At 47.2% G+C, this 25,096-nt stretch overlaps 1 protein-coding gene across 2 annotated transcripts in view; it reads right to left on the bottom strand.

The window, feature by feature from the left end:
• The window catches only part of unc5b (unc-5 netrin receptor B), a 55,196-nt gene extending 30,712 nt beyond the window's left edge, over positions 1-24,484 (bottom strand). For both annotated transcript variants that reach the window (XM_030442511.1, XM_030442510.1), the window contains exon 1: positions 23,276-24,484. In XM_030442511.1, the coding sequence (XP_030298371.1) occupies positions 23,276-23,363 (88 nt within the window). In that variant the 5' untranslated portion in view covers positions 23,364-24,484. The remainder of the gene's footprint in view (positions 1-23,275) is intronic.
• Between the last annotated feature and the right edge of the window lie 612 nt (positions 24,485-25,096).

Genomic DNA, 25,096 nt, shown 5'->3' on the forward strand with positions numbered 1-25,096 from the left:
TTCCTTTTTTCTTTGTTTGTGATTGGTAGCAGCGATAGAAGAACTAGGTTTTTTCTTCACTATAAAAGCCAAAAGAGATATTGTGAAAACGTCCCGAGTGTGAACAACTTAATGTAATCAATCAGAAGTACGATCGCCCATTCTTCCTTGGTCAGCTCTTGATGAACGGCAGTTGTTTTCTTTATGTATGTGTGTGCTTAAATGCCTGTAGGTAGGAGGGTTGTTGTCAAATGCCATTCAACACTAATGGCCACTCTTGGAGAGAAGACTTGACAGCTGCTGCCTTACAGGTAAATCCTCGCTTGACTCTTCCCCCCCCCCCCCCCCCCCCCACACACACTTTTTGTCTCTCACCCAAACAAACACACACGCATGAACACACACACATGCACACAAAGTAAGGGTGGGGTTGACATGACCTCACACATACAAAAACCTCAACAAAAACCAGTAAGTCCACCCCAGTCGGGGATTCCGGTAACACTGGAGACACACAGACAGCCAAATTACATGTCCTCCCCCCGAAACACCCTCAATTGTTGCACCAACCAACAGTCTCACTCCCTGCTTACCCTGTCATTTGTGCTCGAGCACATATTCAGCGTGGGACTCATTTACAGTTTGTCCATTAAAGCTCTCAGAATTCCAAGAGGCTCCTTTGTTTTTTAAAACATTCTGAAGTGTTTGTTTCTAGGAGCGGTCTCATGGCAGCGTCGCGTGATGACGTGCAAAGTCGAGAGGCATGAACTGTGATTGTGAGATGAGTGGGCAAAAGGCATCATAACATATGTGTTTTCTATTATTTGATATGACAACTACGGCTCCCCGGCGACAGGAAGACGGCTGGATCAAACTTGCTGTACAAATCACATGAGACACCCTGAGCAGGTGATAACGAAGAAAGAGAAGAGTGTCGGGGAGAGGCGGGGGAGAGGGGGGTTCAAAGAGCTGGAGAGAAAGAGAGAGAGAGAAACTAAAACATCACGAGGGGAAGACGGATGGATTAAAAATGAAAAGTCTTGATCTCTCTCCGAGCATTATGGAAGACAGAGAGCAGGAAGGAGGGAGACAGAAATAGAGCTAGTCGGGGAGAGAAGGACAGGAAAAAGGGAGGGACGGAGAGAGGGCCAGTACAGGTAACCTGGCAAACATAAGGTGTTGGGGGGGGGGGGGGGAAGATGAATGACTATAAGGACTGTAAGCCTTGCTAGAGGAGGAAGGACGAGGGTGGAGAACGAGATGGAGAGAGACACACAGAAACAGTCCCTGGGTGCGGATCAAGTGCAACTCTTGATTGGTGCAAGTGTGTGTGCGTGTGTGTGTGTGTGTGTGTGTGTGTGTGTGTGTGTGTGTGTGTGTGCATGCGAGTAGTGTGGGCATTGGCTATGGTTGCCACGATTGCCAGCGCTATTAGAGATGCCTGCTGCCGTAATGTGTTGTGACAGGGGCTGATTCTTGTGACTAACTGCTTTGGCAGGAGAGCCCCTCTGTCATGCTAATGAACAGATGAGGAGATGAGCCAGATTGACAGCGGATCGAAGGGCCGTGCGCAGGAACAGGGGGTTTGGGCGGCGCATGCGAAGGCGAGAGCAGACCACGTTGTCACGGGCGCGTGTGGCACACGACCCCGCCGATGCAGACGCCCCAACTCGCAAATAACTAGTCACTAAGTCGGTGTGACAGAGGTGTCAACACACGGACAAACAGACACACACACACACACAAACAAAGACACACGTGCAGGCACAGATGCATGATCGCGCCCCACACAAACACAGCGGGGTTGGCGTCACTCTGTTCCTTCATTGCGTCCCCTTGCATCAGAGAAATCCCTAGATGTGCAGCACACAACAAGCAACACGCTGCAGGCCAGCCTCTGTCTATGTCTGTGTGTGCGCATGTGAGAGGGAGATATAGGTTGTGAGTTTGTTCATTTGGCAAATTAATTGGGAGATGTACCGTCCATTGTATGTTCGGCTGATGAAAGTGCTTTCACGATTCCAAAAACAGACTCCAAGCCAAACATCCATGAGGACCGGGGGGGGGGAAACGTATTTAAAATGATATCAAATTGTTTGGTTTGATTAAGAAACAAGGCAAACAGACCTTTTTTTTTTTTTTTTTTTTTTTTAAACAAGACCGTTTTTAACGAGATATTCTGGAAGTAAAACTGAGAAAGGCCAAGATAGAAATAGACAGATAGCGAGGCGAGACAGAGAGGTAGACAGGGGACAGAAAAAGATTAGGGCACTAATAGGCAGAAAATCCATGTTGGAGGAGATAGATGACGAGAGGTGATGTGGCGATAGCAGGGGAGGACAAATGGAGAGGGAGAAAATAGAGGTGAGATTCAATCTCCTCGCCCCGCAGAATGTCGGGGTCTTGTAAGCAAAAGTAGTCCTGCGCAGAAGCTAATGGCTGTTTTATCCCTTTGATCTTTTTCCTTCACTCCTTTATACCTCGCTTCATCATTCTCTCAAAATAAATTTCCCTCCCTGTCTCAACTCGGACACACTTGCTAAAATCAGGCCAAAAAAGGAGAAAGAGGACAAATCCCTCCGAACCTCTTTTTTGAACCAAATCTGGATCTACTCGGCATGCTTGTTATCTTATTTTGATTACAAGTCGGTGCACTCTTCAAAAACAGGGGTTCATTTTGCAATTTTTTCTAATAGTTACTGCGGTACTTTCTGTTTTTCCAATATGACAGCGAAAAAATCGAAAAGAAAAAAAAAAAAAAAAACCCAGAGGAAGTCAGACTTCAGAGGGAAATGTGCGGCCCGAGATAGGAAGCGGAAAGCGCACCACGCTGTTTGACTGCCACGTAATCTCAACTCGGTTCAGCGGCAAAACATAAAAAGTAGTCACAGGAAAGCACAAGCATCTCGCAGACTATCACTTAAGGCCAGGCCGACGATTCCGTATCTGGCAATCTCAGCCGCCAACAGATTGTGAAACAGAGAGAAGTGATAACACCGCATTGCACAAAGAAACACTGGGAGCATCGCTGCAAAGTTATCTGCAGCCTCGGCGACCTGTGCGCGTCTCTGCTCTACTCAACAAATGTAAATCTTGTTACGTTTTAGGTCAAAATATTGGTTTCCCTCTCCTGTGTGATGACTCAGCATTCGCGCATCAATCATTCATGAGGCTTTGGTCCCTGCCTGATGTCAAAGTTTTTTTTCGCTGTTCTTCACTGCAGCTGAGGGAACGTGTCCTTGACCTGGGACCGGGAAGGGGGAACTGAAAAAGAGGACATCCCAGAGCCTCGGGCTGGAACCAGTATGACTGGACTGGCAAGAATGGCGAGCAGTGATGAAGAGAGCGAGCATGACGAAAATCCCCGTGGCACAGACAAATAAAATCCTCGGTATGAGAAATAAAACGGGCTCGTCTATGTGGGTCTGAAGCTGAGACGGGGAGCGAAGTATGGATGGAAGGAGAGGCAGAGTGTCACCCGCCAGACGCCCAGGGCCAGCGCAGACTGATGTTGACACTGACTGGCCACAGTGTGTGACACTGTGACAATAATGATGAGAGACTCTCTCCCGATCTCTTCTCTGGCTTCTTTTCCTCCTCTCCCCATCTCCTCCTTGCGTCACCCCCTGCAGCGGGCTGGTGCTTTGATCCACACCGAGACCGTGCGTCGTCCTCCAGCCTGGGTCAAATTGATTCAGGAAGCAAAGTCTGCAGATCGTCCAAACGCCACTCATGTGGAACAGAAGTCAGAAAAAACTCCCAAAACTCCTTATAGTTAATTGCTAACATCAGCATGCGAACATGCACACAATGACAATGCTAACATTGGTATATTAGCACTTTTGAAGGTCTGTCCATTCAATTTCTTCCACTTATTCACCGTCGGGTCGCAGTGGCAGCAGGCTAGGCAGAGGACCCCAGATGCCCCTCTCCACAGCAACCTCTCCCATCTGCTCCTGGGGCATGCCAAGGAATTCCCATGCAACATGAGATATGTTATCCTTGTAAGCGAGTCCAGGGTCTACCCCGGGGTCTCCCTCCATTTTGACATGGTGGAAAACCGCCATAGAACAGCGCCAACTACACACCTTATCAGATGCCTGAACCAACTCAACTGGTGCATTTCAGAAGCGGCTCAACGCTCCACTCTTTGCAGAGAACGCGTGCCAAGTCTATTTTTGACGATAGTGGACAGAAACGGGGTCAGGCTGCAGTTGGAAATAATGACAGTAGACACAATTAAAACAGACAAACAAGGAAACCATTTAACTACCGACACGAGAATCAAGGACAAATGCCGAAGTAAACACAATGTGAGCATGTCAACAATATCAGGAAGGCTTCTGAAACGCTTCAAAAGTCAGGGCTTCACCAAAGTCATTCCAATTCATCCAGAGAGGAAAGGTATGTGTGTGCTAGATTTCATGATGATCTAGGGATCAAGGGGATTGTCAGTGTCAGTAGGGTTCATCCTCCGGGGAACGCGAATGTCTGTACTAAATTTCATACCAATCCATCCAATGGGTTTAAAAACACTACAGTCTGATGGGCCAACCAGCTGTGCCAAGAAATCCAATAAATTGACATGATCAAAAGTGTAATTTGACCTATTTATGGTCCTCCCCTTACTTTGGGTCTATGCCAGTGCAGAGAGGGGGCACATGGCCACGGCTCTAGTGGACAGCAGGGCATTAACTCTCTGTCCCAGATCCTAATGGCCCTGGCCCACTGAAACACCCGGAGTCACGACTCCTCCGCGCCGCCTCCCAACATTGCCGCTTTGTTTACACTGTACATTTTTCTGGCCCGTGCACTTGTGTATGTTTTCGGTGTGGTCCTAAGTGTGTGTGGCCCGGCTAGTCCTCTCCCGTCCTCTCTCTCTCCCTCTCTTCCTCTGTGTATCTGTCTCTTTGGCTTCACCCAGCCAAAGCCATGGCAGCGGTGCTGGTTAAGAGGTTTGTGTATCCCATTAGGATGATGAAGAGGCCTTTCATCAGTACACTCCCTCCGGCCAGGCGCTGACAGGAGCTTTACCTCGACAAGCCTCTCAAACACACCGCTCGACATGAGACAGCACCCAGCGAAGGGGTCCGCGGGCGGTACACATACTCACTGACAAACACTCACTGCTTCTCTCACACACACACACACACACACACACACACACACACACACACACACACACACACACACACACACACACAGACTCTGAGGAGAGAGAGGAAAAAAAAGGGAAGACCGGGACGTTTGGCTGCTAACTTTTCACTTTCAATCTTCTATCCATTTCTAACATTAGCCATAGAGTTCAGTGTAAGAGCACGGAGGGAGACATGAGGGGGGGCTGGAGAGGAAGAGGAGTCTTGACTAATTCTGACTCGGTACTATTTTTAATCAGTGCCACGCGAGGACTAATAGTTTAACGGCCGCGCAGGGCTCCGTCCAGATGGGCACAGTAATTTTTCAGGAGGGGAGGAGAGTGGGAAGGAAGAAGACAGAACGCGAGGACGGAAGAGCAAGAAAGAGACAGGAATAGAGAGGGAGAAGACAAAGATGAAGAGAGCGTACAGGCGAGGGAGGAAAAGAGGGAGCGAGAGAGACAGGGATTGATAAAGACGGAGCGGGAGGGAGGACGGGAGACGGAGAAGCCACAGGAGCCGAGATGACCTGGATTCATAGGACAAGTATTGATTACTCGAGGATGAAAAGCCAGAAGAGAGAGCTCTGCTCAGAGACTAGATAGATGAACTCGTGCGCACAGACCTGGAAAAGACAGAACTGGGTAAAGTAACAAACAAAATGCGCACACACCCCCGAGTCGACACTATTGCTGCTTCGCTTTAAATCTGACAAGGTGGAAGCAAGTCAGCTGCTTAATCCATTCGCTGCGACGGATAATACAGTCTGACGGATAAAGAAGTATGACAGGTAGGAGCTGGAGATGTTTGTGTGTAGGCTGGAGCCACACAAACAAAACAGCATTAAGGCGGGCACACATGCAGCATATGGGAGACTACATGATCTGATTAGATTTTGTTCAGAGTGGGATTTATGGGGCAATCTATGGAATGTGTATGGATGACGTATGGGGGTTTGAAAGCACACATACATGCATGCATACAGACAACAACTGAGGCCCATCTCTCCCATTTGTAGTCTGGATTACTCTGCATCACGTAGATTAACTTTGTATAATCGCTTTGAGAATTTTGGGCTTAAAGTGCTGACGCTACCCCAAAGACGCGCCAATAAAGACTCACCGTACAATAAAATGAAACACAGGTAGCACAGAAACTCCTGCCAAACAGGACGCTCTCCTCAGATCCACATACATAAGCTCTTATGCACGGAGCCCTTACATAACCGCCGCTTATGCTTCTTAGCCATTTCAGACTTTGCAAAAGACAATAGCTGCCCTGGGAAATTACAAAAAACTTATAGCACAGAAGTTGTGGAGAAATCGTATCTACACTCCTCGTGCGAGTAGCCGGTAAGTCGGTTTACTGAACAATAGGTTCTCACATAAACATGCATTAACTGATGTTTTTCGCTCATTTGGGGAAAGTAGAAATATGGACAATATGTAAGAACTGCCCACCTGTTGAATTCATACTCAAAACAATTAGTGGACAGCATAATAGTAGAGAAATTGCTAACTGCTGTGAACTGTAGCTGCTGTTAGCTAGTTGGCTCATTTAGCCGTGCATCCAGCAGTCTGGACGTGGAAGTGTTGGTGGTTACAACAGTAGCACAGGAGCTTTGGAACAGGTCAGGCGAGGGCTGGCAGGTTAGCATGCTAACTTAGTAGATATCTCTCCAACACGATACTCGATCGTCTGAATGCTGAACATTTAAAATGTACTTATTTTGCTTAATTATTAAATGTTATCTCACACTAGCTTACCCTTTTTTATTTCAAAATCACTGTTGCTGCGCTGCCGTGCAGCTGTAGCTATATAGAAAGAGTTCCAGAGTTCAGATTATGTACGTGATATAACAGGAACAAATCTAAACTTTTCCATTTCTTGCCTGAGATGTCTCATCCTAATTCTGATAGCCCGTAGAGCAGCGCCAGTGCGGACCATGAATGGCCACCGTGGCTGAGCACCACAAGAATAGAGCTGCTTGAACCTCATACGGCCGCGGTCACCGAGGCCATGTGTGAAGCACAATGGCAGGCTGCGAACATAAAGGTGTTTATATCTTTTCCCACAATTTACAATCTATTCAGCATGACTGACTTCACAACTTCCATTTTCCACAACAAAGAACCAGCTTTGAGTGTGTGTGTGTGTGTGTGTGTGTGAGCGAGCGCGGAGGATGTGTTGGAGAACACATACTGAAGGTCGGGAGTGTTTGGGTAGCAGACCTGATTACAGACACTGTGCGAGATACAAGGCGCTATTCTGATCTGTATTATTATTTAATATATAATATGCACTACAATGCGGCTGGGGTTGTTTGAATAGTTAACATGCTAGCAAAGCACCAGACCTAAAAGCAAACATGAGTGATTGATGTGAATGAAATGAGACTTTGTGTGTGCAGCTTCTCTGCAAACACACGCCGCGGCTTTATTATCTCTGCAGCATACTGAGGCTAGTTAATAACATTTGGTATTCGTGTTAAGTCTTCCATTATCGAAGCTCACATTGATGACATATAACATTGCAGATTATGCTGTGTAAATCGGCAGGTCAGAGGTCGCTGCCCTCCATATCCCAGGCTCCAATGCACATAATGTAATACCTTTGTGGTTCTGCTGTGCTAAGGCCTGACGCTAAACTCGGAGCCTAACCCTTCTGTGACCCCCTCGACCCCACCCCTCACCTCCACCTGCGATAGGGCCCCGCTCTGATCCCGAGAGAGAATAACTGCTGCTAACATTCGTAAGAAAACAAGAGATCACGATCCTAATTTAATCGCCCGCCACGGAGGCTCGCGACTGTGTTTTTCTCCCCATGAAATATTACAGCGAGCGCAGCCAAACTACTGAACTAAAAAGCACAAGCACATTAATATACATTACACAGTCTCCAATCATCTTGTAATGGCTGCGGAGACACTGAAAACGATCAGCGGAGCGGATAAAAAAAAAAGAAAAAAGAAGGAAAGAGGGACAGAACGGCGAGGGGAAGAAAAGGGCTGAAGTGTAGTGAAGCTACCTGTGTGTGGACCTGATGAGTGTGAAGATGAAAAAAGGAGAGAACGTTAGCTGAGCAGAAGAGGCAATTTTGGGCTGCGTGAGATTCATCACGCCGTCTTGTCTTAGAGCCATCATGTTCCAAGGTGGTCCATATAACAAGGTGTGGAGATCAATAGCATCCATTTACTGAGGTGCAGCACATCTAATCATCCGGCGCTGTGCTGCCCACAGACGGAGCTGCGACACACACCTAGGCCTCTGGAGGACAACAGAGTAATGAAATGTACACTGCAGGTCCAGTATGTCTTCAGGTTTCCTGCAGCTAGCACAAACACGGACCCCTACGGCTCCCCTGTCTCCCTTCCTTCATCACCTCCACCTTCACATATGAACAATAAACCCACCTCCTCACCCTCCTCCGTCCGTCTTACACACGTGCGCTGCCACATACGTTCTGGCCAAAGTTGCACTTCATGTGGTCCATTAGGAATTGGAGCGGTGTGAGACCAAAAATATCCACGGCACTCTGTTTCCCTCTCCAACTCATTGACTGAGTGCCTCGGGGTAACATCACAGTAAGCACTTCATGTCCCTGCTCCCCCACGCAATTCTATAATTCATCTTAATTGAGAAAAACAAGCAGGCGAAGGCGAGCACCCGGAAAGGATGTAAAGTTCAGGTCCTGTATTTCTGGAACTGAGGGAATTCGGTGTATGTTTTGTGTCTGTGAAAAGGTGAACGCAGGTGCTTACCGCTGCGAAAATCCATTCACCTTTCTTCTTTTTTTTGTTATTTTTTGCTTGTTAGAGGGCAATTTTCTTTAATGAGGTTGAAAAGAAAGCAAACAAATCATACGAGAAAGAACAACATGTACAAAAAGATGACATCGGCTCTAATTCCATATCGGTTAGAGAACCGACTGCTATTGATACGCGAATTCTGTGAAGAAATTAATTGGAGAGAAAAACACTGACAATTAGAGCCTCCGTGCGATAATGAAGGAGAGGCGAATATATTTCTATTTTCTGCAACTCGCTGTGATTTTAACACACATGCCGCAATTTTTTCGAGGGCGCTCTGGTTCAAATTCCCGAGCTTAGAGGGAGAGGTAAAAAAAAAAAAAAAAGGCAGATGGTGTTTAAACACTGTCTGGAAAATGCAGAGTAAACACGACATCTAAATATCAAATTGCTGAGAAACTTTCGGGGCCAATATGGCAGCTCGGATACAGATGGAGCCCCAGCTTTGGCTGCACGCGTGCAGACTTTTGCTTCAGGTAATTAGCAGAGAATTGAGGGCTTTTTGTTCTCTTTTCAGGCTGTCGAAAGTTAAAAGCGAGCTCTAACTGCCTGGCAGAGGAGAATCTTGTGTTTCAGCACACTGTTTAACATTTATGAATAAGAAGATCCCCGCTGTTCTAATGTAAGATCAATGCAATAAAAGGAGGATTTCTACACTGGCTGCCACTGCACTGCTGAGCGGTGTACTCCCAAAGCTCTATTAGAGACTACATGTTTTCAGAATAGCAGGACTGTATCGTTTGTGTTTGCCTTTATTTTTTATTTTTTCATCCACTTTCAAGAGCCCGCGCTATCTAGGGCAGTGGTCAGCAGTTTTAATCAATTTTCCAAACGCGGGGAGCGCTTCGGCAGGGCAAGAAATCCCAGCAGGACAGTAGGGAATGGACATAGCAATAATAATAACACAAAATCTAATCTGAATTATGCTCTAAAGAGATTAGGTCAGAATAATCCCCAGAATAAACACAAACGGGGGGAGGAGGGGAGTGATCAAATGGAGGGTGGGTGTGGCGTTTTTATTCCTGGCGGTGGGATTTGTGTAAAATTGTGTTTGATTTTGGGTGTAAGAGTGATGAGGGTGTTTATTTTGGGAAATGGGAATATGTCTGAGGCTCAGGGAGTTGCTATTATTAAAGCAGACTAAAATGCCTCCTATCGCCTGCTCAAACAAAGAGAGATTCCCCTCAGTGTGAGGGAATGATTCCTGAACATTTTCAGTCACAGAGCCAAATGGAATACACTCATTTCCAGATTTATTAGACACCTTACCACACAATTAGAGACAGACCCATTTAACTCATTATCCATTCACCAGTTTGGGTGCAAATACAGTTCAAGCGGTGCAAACATGTTGCTTTCAACCAGTCTGCTGACAAAAAGATGGATGTGACTGTCTGTGATATCACTTCACCTATTATTACTTGGAGACAGTAACAATTTTCTGAACGCACAGCCAAATGCTAAATCACTACTTTAACATCACTGATTTTAGTAAAAGTACAGGGCAAGGTTTTAGCTCACGCAGCAGTGCCACACTGATTTATGCCCCTAGAAGAGGATGCACAACATTGTTGAGTCCAAATTAAAAAGGAATAGTTTTTACATTTTGGTGCCTGGCAGCCTCATAGTGATGACAGGACTCCAGGAAGTCACTTCATCCGGCCAAGAAGCTCCAGTTTTAGCACACGACTCCCCATAAAACCACTTCTGTTTGTGTTTGGACTGAACAAACAAGAGACCTATTATTCTGTCCTTTCCTTCAGTGTGTTATATATGTGCCTGTGCATGTAAAGGATCTGGAAATTAAAAAAAGATCATCCCGCACCAACAGAAAACACTGCTCCTGAAACTGTATTCCCGCCTTTAATTAGGTGACTTTGTGACATCACACTACATCACCATGTCATACATTTGCATAATTTATGCCTAGCAGCTGGTTTGGCAAGCAGGGATTGATTTTGCACAGCGGCTCTGTTGTTGTTAGTGGTGCTCTTTTGCTCAGACTTTTGCGCTGACTCTCAGCTTGCGGTCGCTCTGCAGCTCTCTCTCGTTTGCGCTCCCTGACTTTTTGTTTGCAGTTTTGGCACAAACCTCTCAGGTGGGCGGGCTTTTTCAGCAGAGCGTCCCCATTGGCTAATTAGTTTTTGACTGACACAGCTCAGTAGGCTTACATTTCATTAGTTTTTCTTGTTGTGGATTGTTATTGTTGTTCTTCATTGTCGTTGTCGTCGTCATCTTCTTCTTCTTCTCTCCGTTAGGGTTAGGGTTAGGGTAAAAGGCCAATACTGTACACTATTTGACAAATTATTTGATTGCAAGTTATATGTTTTATTTTTGAAATTAGTTTTATGTCCTCTTCAACTTAAACTCTTTTACCCTTTTTGGCGCAAATCTAATTCCATATGGGTCAAGGTTGTGTGAGCTGACCAATCAGTGAAGCTGTGAAGGCATGTAAACCTATTCTAGCAAAATAAAAATAGAATGAATGTGAAAATGAATATAATATGTCTCCTTTACGCACAAAGATATGAGAGTGATATTGATCTTGTCGTCTAACTCTGAGCCAGAGAACGATTTTCCAAAATGTTGAGTAATTTCCCAATGCCAGCCACTGGCTTACAGCTCCAAACTGTGGTTTGGCTGATTTGCTCAAAAGACTGCAGGGTCTGTGGCTTTTCCCTGTGCTGACTCTGTGCGCTGCTGAAGGTTCAGGGATCAGAGCGGACAGGGCCAGGGCAGATCTCGAGGTCACCGGCCGCTTTTCTGCTGAGCACGCTATTGTCCTGCAGCTGCATGGCCACACCACTCCAGGTCTATTCAGAGTCCATTCAGCAGCTTCAGCTAAGTGCAACAGAAGACCCTCGTCTATTGTCTGACGCCAAGTCTGTTTGAGCTTCACCAGAATGCTCACTTCATCTCCCAGCGAGTTCAGAGAAACAGTTAAGTCTCAGAGAATGGGGGCGGATTTACACAAGTAAAAAGACACGTTAAACACATTCAGGCCAGCTCCAGCTCTCAAACAGAGAGCTACTTGACCCCGTGTGACCTTTGCAGAATGTCAAACCACGCTGTTACGGCCTGGCTGCTTTAACGCTCACACATGCATTCAGAACCACACAGAAAATTCTCCAATTTCATACACCTGTCCACCACACCTGCTTTGTATTTTTTTTGAAGCGTGCATCAACATCAGCTAGCTTTATTTTCATTTCTCTTCTGTTGTGAGTGTGAAATAAGAAGCAATAAAACACATTATAAGGCAGAAAATGGGCGACAAGAGGCCAGCGGCGTTGCTAGCAAGCTAGCTATTCCCATAGTGTTGGGGTAAGTGTATGATCGTGCACACAAAATGGCCATATCACACTCAGTAAAAAAAAGCCATCTGGAAGCCTCAGCACTTCTATGGGCAGAATTAAGTCAGAGTGCAATGACTTTCTCATCTAAAGTGCCTCCGAAGAGCCCCATTATTACCTTCCCAGAATGCAAATGTGCTTTGGGCCAATTAGAGGTTGAGCCAATACCAATGTAAGCCCATAAAAACCCGCCCTTCCATAATCATTCAGCAATATGACTCATGGGTAAGATTGGAACACCGGCCTGTAAATGTGTCATGATTATGACTCCGTGCTTAAAATGAATGGAGGAGCTGTGTATTTCATTCCCACGGAGCTGGAGCCGAGCCACGCATATGTTAGTGTCAGAGCTCCTAATGAAATAAATAGACTTGTGATAGTACTTATTAGGCCTCCATAAGTGGCAGGTAAAGACAAGGGCCCAGTGGTGGATCAAAGGCAGTTAAATGTCTCTGTCTAGATCCCCACCTATCAAGAGGTATTTAGGGGGGGGGAGTTTGGGTGGGGGGAGAGGGGGGTTGCCTTTTTTTGTTTGTGGAGACAGACGCCCTCATCCAGGATCTCTCTGTGTAATTACACGCCACAGAAGACCTTCATTCCTCCCCTCTTCACAGAGAGAGATGAAAGACGAAGAGAGACAGGGGCATGTAATCGCTCCTCTGACTGAAAGAGGGGGGAGAGGAGGTGAGGGACGCAGAGAATGGAAGGACAAAAGGATGGTGAGTGGTGGTGGGGTTTTTAATAAACCTCCTCTGTCTCTTGTTTACAGAGCCTCTCCTACCTCTCCTGGTTCTCTCTCTCTCTCTCTCTCTCTCTCTCTCTCTCACACACACACACACACACACACACACACACACACACAGACTATCTTTGAATGAGGCTTTCATTATTCTAGTTGCCTGTTCTTCGCCTCAGGACAGATGTGTAAATTGTTGTGCTAATGTAAGGCCCGCTGCAGAGAGCTTTAGAGGGAGGGAGATTTACACACTCCACACCACTGTATAACTGTCACTCACAAACTCACGCTCACAAGAGCATAAAGGAGGGCTGCTGTAAGCGACAGCATCTCAGCGCACACACGCTCACCAGACCAGGCGCACACACACATATACACACACACTCTGGTACTGACGGTACTGACAGAGGCGTGGGTGGACGTTGACATGCACACGTAAACGTTCCATTTCCATCTGCCATTCATACTCTCCAAGCCCAAGTCTAACAAATAGAGTCCCTCACCTCATCACAACAGGCTTAATAGCGGCAATCTGTCGCCGTTCCTGTAAAACTCCAATATTTTTCCATTACCCGCTTTGTTTACTCTGAAGGGCACAGGGGGCAAAACACCGGAAAGGCACCTGCTAATGATCTCCCTTTGCCTCTGACGCTGGATAATCTGAGGGCTCTTTGTGTTGGTTTTTTATTAGTTTGGAAACATCTGTAGTTTGGAAAGAGCAAAGTTCTCATCATGCAAATGAGAGCAAAGCGAGGGAAAAGGGATGATATGTGAAAAGTCAAACTAAAGAAATGTAATGTGGCAGAAAATGAAGCAAGCACAATTTCAATAATTAATCTATCATTTATATGAACAGTTTGGGAATTGTGCTTTCTTGCCAAGAGTGAGATTAGAATATTAAAACCACTGCGCTGTCCGCACTATAAATATGGAGCTGCAGCCAGTTAGCTGGTTAGCTTAGCTTATAAGAAAGACTAGGAACAGGAGGAAAGAGTGAGCCCTTTTATTTTAGCTTCTTTCTTCGCTTGCCATGTGTGGTGGTATGAGCCTTCACCGGGAGCACCTGAATAGGTAGCTTCCCTGTTCTACCGTTGCTGATGTAGGTACCAGAACAGGAGGAACCCATCTCCCTGTGATTACTGTTGGAATATAGAGCTTTTAGAGAGAACACTTATTTCAATAAGAAAATAACACCTACAGCAGCATTAAATTATTCATTTCAGTCAAATTTTCAAGCTAAAACAGCAGATACTTGTTGGTTTCAGTTTCTTACATTTGCACCCTTTCTCTGTTTCATATAACTGTATATAAATATCTTTGGTTCTGAACTGGTAAAAGGACAAAAGAAGCAACTGAAAGACACCTTGGTCTCTGAGATATTGTGATGAGTATTTTTTTATTATCTTCAGACATTCAATAGACTACTTCACTAATACTAATAACAACCAAGAAGTTGATTGATGGTGAGAAATAATCACTACTTACTGCGCTCACCAGCCACTTCATTAGGTGCGCTTTTACTATCTAATGTGATCCAACACAGCGGCTCTGCCATGACTCTTACTTTCCCAAAGCTTACACCTCTACTTCATATTTATCACTGAGGCTGTTGTGGGAGTTGTTGTGCTGCAGTTCATTACGCTGGAAGGTGTTTTTTAATATTCCGACCCCCCACATGTATTCTAACATTAGAAAAACCCATCTCAACACAACTGCGAACTACAATCTAAATTATGACCGCGTAGTTAACTCTGATTAAAACTGAGCATCGTTATCTTTGCAAAGGCAGAATTTATGGCAGACCTCTTGTATTGGATTACATTAGATGTCGCAAGTGTACCTAATAAAGTGTATTTGCACTGTTTTCTAACTCCTGGTCACATCTCTGCCAAGTCTGCATGACACCAGGTGACTGACGACTCCTCTGTCTGTCTGTCTGATGGCGCCGGGGCCTCTGAGGGCTTCCAAGCAACCCATCTGCCCAGGAATCTGCCGGCCCGTCTGTCTGTCTGTCTGGCTCTCCACAGGTATGTCTATCTGTCCCTGCGTGATCCATGTTTCTCTTATTAAGCCGTGGAAGAGGAGGGCAGGGGCCCGGCTGCAGCGTGAAGGTTGAAGCTATAGACAGAGAGACACCGTGCAGGGTTTAATGACCCACTATAACTATACCTATTCATCTCCCCCAGCAGAGCACTGAAATGCCACGGAAATGGTCCTCATGCTGGAGATATCGCACCGTACTAAATCACGACTCTTTAGCCGGTACTGGCGACATGATTTCATGAAACGTGCTCTTCGTTTGACGCAAGAAGCGACCGAAGGAATACCGCAAAACAAATTAATCTGAGAGCCTGACGTCAGGGAGCGCACGAAAAACAGGAAAAAGTGTGAGCCATGGCAACGTAAAACCAATCCAGCCGCATAAACCAATCCAGCAGAGAACTTCCAGCTCACATCCATCCCCGATCGATAAACACCTATACGGCTTTCTTTTGCGTGTGTGAGGTGCTTTCTCTACCTGCAGTACCTACACGCACTTGCACGCACGCACACACACACACACACACACACTCACACACACACACACCAAGTCTTGTTGCCGAGAGGATTGCAGGCAAGTGAAGCTGAGCAACAGCAGCGGCGGAGCGGAGACACCCAGAGTTAATGAACCCTCACCAGTCGGCATGGCTGTCCATCTGCTTTCATAATCCCCATAAACAGCAGGCCACGAACGCTGCCCAACCAGCCACACACACACACACACACACACAGAGTATCGTCATCCTAAATATACTATGTGAAGAATAAGGGCTTTATGTGTGGATGTGTGTGTGTGGGGGGAACTGATGTGTCCATTATAATGCCTGCACGCCTTAGCTCAGCTCACGGGCTAATCTAAGCGGAGTGGCGGGCAGAGGTGAGCATGAGGTCGGCTGCTGAGTCCATCTGGTCGGCAGCAGGTAAGAGGCTTGAAACACACACCCGCTGACACACTTGATGCGCGTGAGCTCATACACTTAAATCTAACCTTAATTACATGCAGGTACATCTGCCGCGTTAGAGCAGACCTCTTGCCGCTACTTCACACATGGCGCTCGTTGAAAGCGGTCCCCTAAACTCTTCCGCGACGGATGCCTGGTGGCGTTTTGTAGCGCGCGCACACGTACACCTGGCATGGCGAATGAACCAGGAGGATAAACCAGGTTTCCTCCTGTGCAATCATAGCGGGCTGCCAGAGCGAGCGAGCAAGAGAGATAGATGTGTGTGTGTGTGCGCACGAGCTGTGTGCTGATTGAGACTGGGAGTGTGACCCTGCCGCGACCCATGCAGAAAAGGGAGTAATACCTAAGTAATACGACTGGCTTCCCATCAGCGCACCCATCGCACGTACACACACTCACGCCAGACGCACAGGCCGAGCCAAGAGGAGCCTGACAGCCCCCTTGATTAAGACCTGCATCCGAGGCGAGAACAGCATCTTTACTGTGTGTTTGGAGGCTCCCAGTCAAAGCTTCTGGAGGAGTGCTACGAATTAAGTCCTGAAGCTGAAGACGGGTGGAGGAATTAAAGGGTGGATGAGGGCAGATCTCATTCTTTCACTCTTCTCTTCGCCATGGTCGTGATCCAACAGTGCCTGAGCAGAAACGGGGATTATTGCCCCTACTGTGCGTGTTTGTATGTGTCTGCATATGTCTGGGGGATGAAGCCAGATACTGCGTATAGCTGACATTTTGATTTAGCACGATCTTTAAAGCTCAAGCTGAAGAGAGGAGAGGGAGAGGAGAGGAGAGGAGAGGAGATGAGAGGAAAGAAAGGAAGGGAAAGGAAAGAACAGGAGAGAACAGCAGACATATGGAAGAGGGGAAAGAGAGAGACAGGAGAGAGAGGCAAAGGAAAGTAGAGGAAAAGAGAGAAAGATGGGAAAGGGAAGGAAAGTGATGGGAAGGAAAGTCAAGAAACTAAAGGAAAAGACATGGAAAGAGAGAGACAAGGAAAGGAAAGGAAAGGAAAGGAAGGACGAGGGCAGAAAAGAGGAAATGAGTGACAACGTTAGGAAAGAGACAGAGTAATGCGAAAGGAAATAAGACAAATGAAAAGAAAGAATAGACAAGACATGGAAAGAAAAGGAAAAGAGAGACTGGGCTAGGAAAGGAAAGGAAAGAAAAGGAAAGGGAAGGAAAGGGAAGGGAAGGAAAGGAAATCTCTGGATGTGCCCTTATTGACCTTTGATTAAGTGCCAATCACCGCTCCATTACTGACAGCGGCAATGAGCTTAAGAGACAAACATGGTGCTTAAAACTCCATGTCAGTCGCTACATTAAAGAACACTGCCGATCACACTGTTGACATGCAGCCAATCACACAACCCCCCCCCCCCCCCCCCCCCCCACACACACACACAAACACACTCAGCGAGCATCATCCGCCTTGACTTAAAACACAAGGGAGTAGAAAAAAAAAAAATTGTAAGTTGTTTGAAAGTCCTGCTGTTGCCTAGCTGCGTGCCATGCAGACAGAAGGACGCGGGATCATTTCCGTTCCCTACGTCTCAGCCGGAGATATGCACACACGTACGCTCAATGCGCCCGTCTCTCCGGGGAGGTCTGTGTGTCATTCCCCCACTTTAGACACACCAGCTGCTCGGTGTGGGCTCCGCGGTGTTAAGAGCCCCTTTCCCCACCTCGCACAAGCCCCCGGTGGCACCCACATCTACTTACACACAGGCATGACAAAGCTCCCCTCATTCCCCTCCTCTACGTTCTCCGGCACTACCCAAACACCCCCCCAACCCCACACACACATTCATAAGTACCCTGAGGGCAGATGGGACCCTAATAAGCGTTACACTCATAGAAATGGGATTCTTCACAGTGCCTTCTAAAGACCAATTCCCAAACTCCACCAGAGAGTTGGCTGGGGGAAGAAAAAAAAATGATGGAGAGTGAGAGATATGGATGACAGAGGTTGGTATATGTGAGACTATAAAGCTATAAATACGCCTGATGAGACTATCAAGAGATTGAAGGAAGAGGAAGGGGGAAATGGGGACAAGTGAAGGCAATTTATTAATGTGGATGTGGGGGAATGCAGCCCTGCACACCAGCCTCGAAAAAAAAAGAAGTCGGAAAACACCGACTGCCGCTGCCTTCTCTAATGCGGCACATTTCCTCCTCCTGATGGAAAGTGTATTATTAACACGCTTTAAGCGGAGTCTTCCTCCAGTTTGCCAAGCCCACATGGCACTCTCAAACACAAACAGAGACAAACTCAAGCATTAACAGATTGGCTGTGGTCTAAGCTCTGAGTGGACTTGGCTCAACTGCCTTTTGAAGACAAAAAAAAAAAAAAGCCTCTGCTAAGAGGATGAGGGAGGGCGGGGGGGAATCTACATGGCCTGAAAAAACTCCCTTTTTCAGACCAGGACACACGCAGAGTGCTGGACCACAGCACAGCCAATCAAGCGCTGACACTGCCTCTGATCTATGGACCTCAGTGCAAACACTGAGTGTGTGTGTGTGTGTGCGCACGTGTGTGTGTCTGTGTGTGTGTCTATCTTAGGGTAAGGGGGGGGGGGAGGTTGCTCAGGATCTAGCGTGACCCCCTGTAGTGAATCCTGATCCTATTGGTCACGATTGCTCAGAGTGCTGCTGGGATCTTAAATGAAATTCCTGCACTCACTGCCTCACTCAATCCTCCCAAGTGACCCAGCAGGTCTTCCAACCATTATACATAGAAATGCTACCTCTTCATCAGGGGGATGTGGCTCTCTTTTGCATATGTGGGTGTGTGTGGGTGTGTATGTATGGGTGTGTGTGGGTGGGTGTGTGCTGTAGTTTTGATGTCAGATGTCACTGAGCACGTCTGAGCGCATCAATCATCATGAGAATCGGGGATGTTTAAGCTGAAACGAGCAGGTGGGAGTTTTACCTGCGCATGAGCGGTTATGCAAAAGTAGCACACACATTCACATACAAACACAAGCAAGTATAACTCCTGTCGAAGTTGTGAATGAGTTCTGAATGAGTTCTGAGTGTGTGTGTGTGTGTGTGTTCTGCTGCCGCCCCCCCTCTACCCCACACAAAGGGGCAGAAAAAGCCCTCTGGAGTCTCCTATTCATCTGAAGCACAATGGAACCCCACAGAGGTTTTCTTCCTGTTTCCCTGTCTGCCCCACCCAGCTCCCCCCCACGGGGGCAGGATGGAGGGGCAGGGGGTGCCCTGTGCTGCAGTCCCGGCAGCGACTCAGCCCCCCATCTGCCACCGAAACTCTCTCCCTCCTCCCACCCCCCCGACTAGCCCATCCGTTCCTCCCTCAACGCGTTTGACTCCACTGGCAGGTTTGCCTGAAGACCCGTCCCAAAATATGCAGGTTTTATTTTGAAAGAATAAACGCAACCGACAGATAATAGTGATTATTTTGCGATAACTGTCAAAATTAAAAAAATTAAAACTAGTTCGACCTTGGGAAAAGACCAGCTCGGTCAAAAACATTTTTTGAATTTCAAACATCAGTGGCTTTTAATGTTGGGATTCAATTGAGACATTCTTGCATTTTCGCTGGTGTTTAATGTGAAGGCACACAGGTAGGAGACACCATCTGGTGTGAGATAAACAAGACATTTTTAACCAGATTCCAGGCAGGCATTACATTAAATATTCAAATAACTTCACTTGATGATAATTATCCACAGTATTTATTTTTTCTTGCCACATTTTTTTAGACAACACACAGATGGAAGTAGTTGGCAGGCTCGGCGATATTGATTAAATCATTATCGCCCCAGATTCTAAATACTTCGAGGACACGGTGTCCCTCCGGAGGACGACGACGCCCCGTGCTTGAAACTAGATTCATCTCAAGTCTGTCAGTCTCAGCTCGAAACTTTCTTCTGCTGATAATTCCTCTTTCCGTTCCTTACAGTCAGCTCCCTCGTCCATTTACCTCGCTACTCTCCCCCTCCTACAGAGCCCTTTGCTGTTTGCTGCAGATTTATGGTCCGGCCTAACATGCACAGTATTGGCAAAGCATTAAACATGTCTACTCTTAATACTGTGAGCTCTCTCCATCGATAAGAGCCTTAATAAAAACATCCCCCTGGTGGATTTGTGTGGCTCTTTTTCCACTTTCAGACCTCCGCCTCCCTCCTCGACAGTATCCTCCTCTCTTAACCACTGTTTCTTGTGCCGCTTTGCTAGCTTCAACCTGTTTCTGCCGCACATCGCTCGCCTTCCTCCCATTCCTCTCCTCTCCCCTCCTCACTCACCGCCTCATTCTCTGGCCTGTGCCAGGGGTTTAATGACGCTTGAATGCCACTGCTATGAGAGTTTTCTTCTCCGCTCTTTTCTCATAAAGGATATTTAAAAGCCGTGCCCTGAGATCAATCTATCTCAATGTGTCTCTCACGGATTCATTTCTCCACCATTTCCTCTTTCTCTCTATTTCAGATGGATAGCATTACCCTGCGTAACCCCTCGCCCTGTTTGGTTCACATGCATCCCCTACAACAGCTCCTGGCTGCAATTGGCACACTTGCTTGAACTGACACTCCTTTATCTAGTCTATAAATGCCTATTGGTACCCTAAAATCCTTCACTACCCCCTGTAGCCATCCGGGTCAGTTACGCCTGTGAGAGCCAAGCAGCTGTTGCCCTCCCACTTTCTTTCTCCCCCGCTGTCTCTGATGTCAAGAATTTGAGCATCATAAGCACATTTTAAATATTAACAAAGACCACTTTGCACATATGAATAATACAGCAGAGAGGGCAGTGGCTGGCCAGCGATCCCATCCCCTGCCGCATGACGGCCATAAAAACTAATGCACTGCTCCGGGACAGAATGTGGCCTGGTCTGGTCTGCCAGCAGGACTCGCCTGAGGAACTAGTCTGGCCCGTGGCCTGGCCTAAAGAGAGCTGTCGGTCTGTTTATTTATCACGATGCCCAACCACCTGTCCAAATCTCTGCAGATGCAACAGCCTGGCAGCACTTTTGTTATGACTACATGTTTCAGAGACACTCTAATCTAATCTGACATCTCAATCTGTTGTGCGTCTTTGAAGCCAAATTCACTTGGGTGTTTGTCTGAGGTGAGCTTTGTTGTCACATTCCTTTTCTTTCCGTGCATCTAAAATTCATACATTTAGCCGGTGGGGGGGAAAAAAAAAGTACAGGGCTACTCTGACCGAGACCTTTTTACCAGCTCATACAATATTAAAGAATGTGAGTCTTCTCCTTGTTGCAGCCGAGGATTCCCACACCAAACACAAATGAGACAGCACATCCTCGAAGACTGTCACCATTCATCCGGCCCTCTGAGGGAGTGTCTGACATGCTACGCTCTCTCACTCTGAACACTGCGCTGCTCCTTTCGCCCTAACCCTTCGCCACCCTCGCTCTCCTCCCAGTCTGGACAGTGGTCTCCAGACCCCCTTTCACACCCTCCTCCTCCTTCTCCTCCTTCCTCCCTCGAGGCTGACTGGGCACCTCTCCATTTAATCCTGATGTGTGACAAACACATTTCCCGTATGTCGTTTCTCTAATTCCGATGAAGTCATTAATAATCACACACAGAGAAGTGGACAGCAGGATGGTTACTCCAGACAAGTGTTCCTGGCAGTCGGGGTAATTAATGTGTATGTCAACACAGAAAGAGGAGCACCGGAGCAGAAATGTGAGCTCAGCACATCCACGGTGCAGGCAGACAGGGAGACAGGAGGGATCTGAGGAGGAGGAGGCGGGTGGCGGAGGAGGAAAAGGTACACACACAATGGGGAGGGAAGATAAATGCAATCTGTCCGTCCCATCATGCATTCCCTAAATATATCTCTGCCTGGCTCTGAAGCAGACAGAAACTTTACTGGGGCACACAGAGCCATTGTCCCCTGGTGTGTGTGCCCCCTCCCCTCCTCCTCCTTCTCCTCCCCGCCTTCCCACAACTCTGCTCCCCCTGAGCCGGACCTCGCCGCAATCCTCAACTGTTTGTATCAACCTTTTCTCATTTCTCATGCAAGGATTTCAGAATGGGCCGCAATTTTTAATAAACGTAAGCTGCTTTTCTGCTCCGCCTGTTCGGGGAATAATACACACACACACACACACACACACACAAACACACATAGGGACCTCGGGGTGCACAGCGAAGGGTTTCTTAAGGGAATGGACACGGACCTGGACAGACAGTCAGCCTGGCCTCAATGTCATTAAGTTATACAAAATACAAAACGGACTTATTCGGCAGATAAACCCGGACGTGTATCTTGGAGTGCTCCTCTACCAGAGCTTGTTCTTGTTGTTGTCCACATTGTTCTTCCCCCCCCCCCCCAACTGTAAACTGAGCTTAATCCACAATCCACTAAACCCTCAGATTTCTGCCCTGTGTTTCAATCTGATCTGGCAACAGGGAGGGGAGGAAGAAAAAAAAACAAACCAGGAGGCCACACTGAGAGAAATCATTAATCTAACACTGGAGATGGGCAGCCTCGCCTTGGTGTCCTCCTGCGTCCTGTCCCATCAGCTCACCTGCACTGACCTGATCTGTGTGTGTGTGTGCACCAAGTGTTTTCATCTCCATCAGACCAGCTGCAGCCTTTTGACGGCATTAACTCCAGGCAATCTACTGATCAAAGCCCGCTCTGTTCACACCGGAATACTTTGTCTAATAAAATAATGATCAGAAAGGTAGAAAAAGGTTTGTGATCAACTGAGTGTGTTTCAAAAGGCATCCGAGTTTAAAACAAGTGTCACTGGATTCAGACTGAGGAAAAAAAGAATTAAAAGAATCTCATCCCCTGGAGCACTCCAAGTGCTCTGTCTTACTTTTCACAAGGTTTTTTTTTCTTTTTTCTTCTTCTTCTTTTTCTTCTTGGAGAGGCCGAGGAGGCATGGAGCAAAACCTTAATTACTCCCTGCGCACCGGGGGAGTTTGATTTTTCCGCTCCAAGAAGAAAAGAGAGCTCTGAGCTCTGGTGCACTGAGAGGTTGGAGAGTTTGCTGTGGGTAAAGAAATGTGCTGGTCAGCAGGCGACCCCAGACCCCCTCCCCGCACTCTTATAGGTGTAATGTGGAACCCAAGACACCTATTTTAAATCGGATCTAAAGTTCAGATGTGGTGGACGCTTTCAGTAAAAGTCTGGATATTTCCTGATCTGTTCAAAATAAACAACGTGAATGGTTGTTGTTGGGGTTTTTTTGGGGTTTTTTTTTGGTGAATGCATGTGTATGTCTTAATTATCACAATAAAAAAAAGCGAGCGTAAATTTCAACTCACCGGTGCCGGACACGACACATCCCCCGACCAGGAGGAGAAGAACCAGGGGAGCGACACCTTGGTCACGCTGCATCCGAACAGAGCGCATCTTTTCCGGCTACGCCGTGGCGACACGTCCCTTGTTGTCCGCACGGCGTGTTGGCGCCTGTCCAACAAAGTCCTCAGCCCTGAAATATCTCTCAAGAACGAGAGAAACGCGACCAAAGAGTCCAGTGATGAACGCCGGGTGTCTTGGCAAACACTTCGCTCTTCTTCCTCCTCTTCTTCACTGTTGACGCAAAGTGACTGCGACGCTCAAAACACATCCATCACCGAGCAGCGAGCGAGCGTCACGGAGAAGACTGGAAGGGTGTAGGGACCTTCCGTGATCAAACTTTGAGGAGGTCCGTGGATTTATGTCACACCCTGTGAATATGAAGGAACAATCTGTCGGCGCTATTCCTGGTGGGTTTCATTTCCAGCCGCACTTGAGCCCCGCTGACTGACAGGCGGGCAGCCGGACGCGCAGAGGCGCCACAAAGTCACCAAAAAGTTGGACGCATTTCTGCTCTAAAGAATTTCGACGAGAGTCCGATTCCCGGCAAAAGGGAAACTTGGTTTGTGACCGTAGCAAAAAACTTAAAAAAAATAAAAATCAGTAGCACAGGCTGGAGATGCTGTCAGGATACCCGCGACTGCTGCAGACTGGACTCCGGAGTCTGCTCTGGGGGGCCCCTGGGTGTCTTCTCTCGTCCGCGTCCGCAAGGTGTAAACAAGAACACGGGGATGAACGCTGGAGCAGCCTCCGGACTACCAGTCCCCCCGCCTGGCCAATCATATACCACCCTCCTCCTCCTCTCAGAGTGAAGGCTGAACAAGTGAAGGTAAACTAGTGGCAAGCGAGGAGGACATAGATGGGAGGGGAGAGAAAGAAAACCCGGACCGAGGCGCGCGCCACCGCCGTGGATTCACAAGCTCTGACTGCAGACAAGTGAGGATGAGTTAGTGACTTCCTCCTCTATCTATCTATCTATCTATCTATCTATCTATCTATCTATCTATCTATCTATCTATTTTTAAATGCAATAACTTAGACAATCCTCTTTCATTGCGCCCCTCCTTCCTCTAACATGACTAATCTGTGGCGAGCTATCTCTGGAGTCCAGGAACAGAGGTCCAGCAGCAGCAGCGGCAGCAGCAGTGGTCTTGCTTAATGATGAGAGCACATTATTGCCTGTCAATCCAGCCCTCCCGCCTCTCCGGGTCACATTTTTTACTCCGGGTGGCCACAAGAGAGCACCCTTTCATAAACGAGCCAATGAGGACGGCACTTGACGGGCTCTCCAGCAGGACTCTTCATTATCAGAGTGACCAGGGTTGTGCTCATGGCGGCTGATTGGTGAGCGGGCACCACAGGGTGTACCATGAAGGAGCTGGTTATTTTTAACGTCCGAATCCAGCTTCCTGAGTTTTATTTTATTTTTTCAAACTGTTTTAACTGTAACTGTTACTTACAACAGTGGCATCCTCTCAGAGTTTCTTCAGGTGCTGCCCTCACTTTATTGCAAAGATAACACTGTTGTTGATTCTTCTTGAAGCTTCACATGGATCACTTATGTGCACTTATGTGGGATGCCTGCACGATTTTTGGAACAGCAAAATGCTCTCGTTATCTTGACATATGATGCACAAATGGCGGACAAATTAAAGGGAGAGACCTGAATAAATGAAAGGGAACATAAATGCTTCCGCACAGTGAAGTGGCTCGCTGAGGATGAAAATGGTGCATGAGTCATACGACGCTGTCAGCCCAGGCGCACACCTATGGGAGATTTGGGAGCA

The sequence above is a fragment of the Sparus aurata genome, chromosome 15 (genome assembly GCF_900880675.1).
Source record: "Sparus aurata chromosome 15, fSpaAur1.1, whole genome shotgun sequence".
Taxonomy (NCBI): Eukaryota; Metazoa; Chordata; class Actinopteri; order Spariformes; family Sparidae; genus Sparus; species Sparus aurata.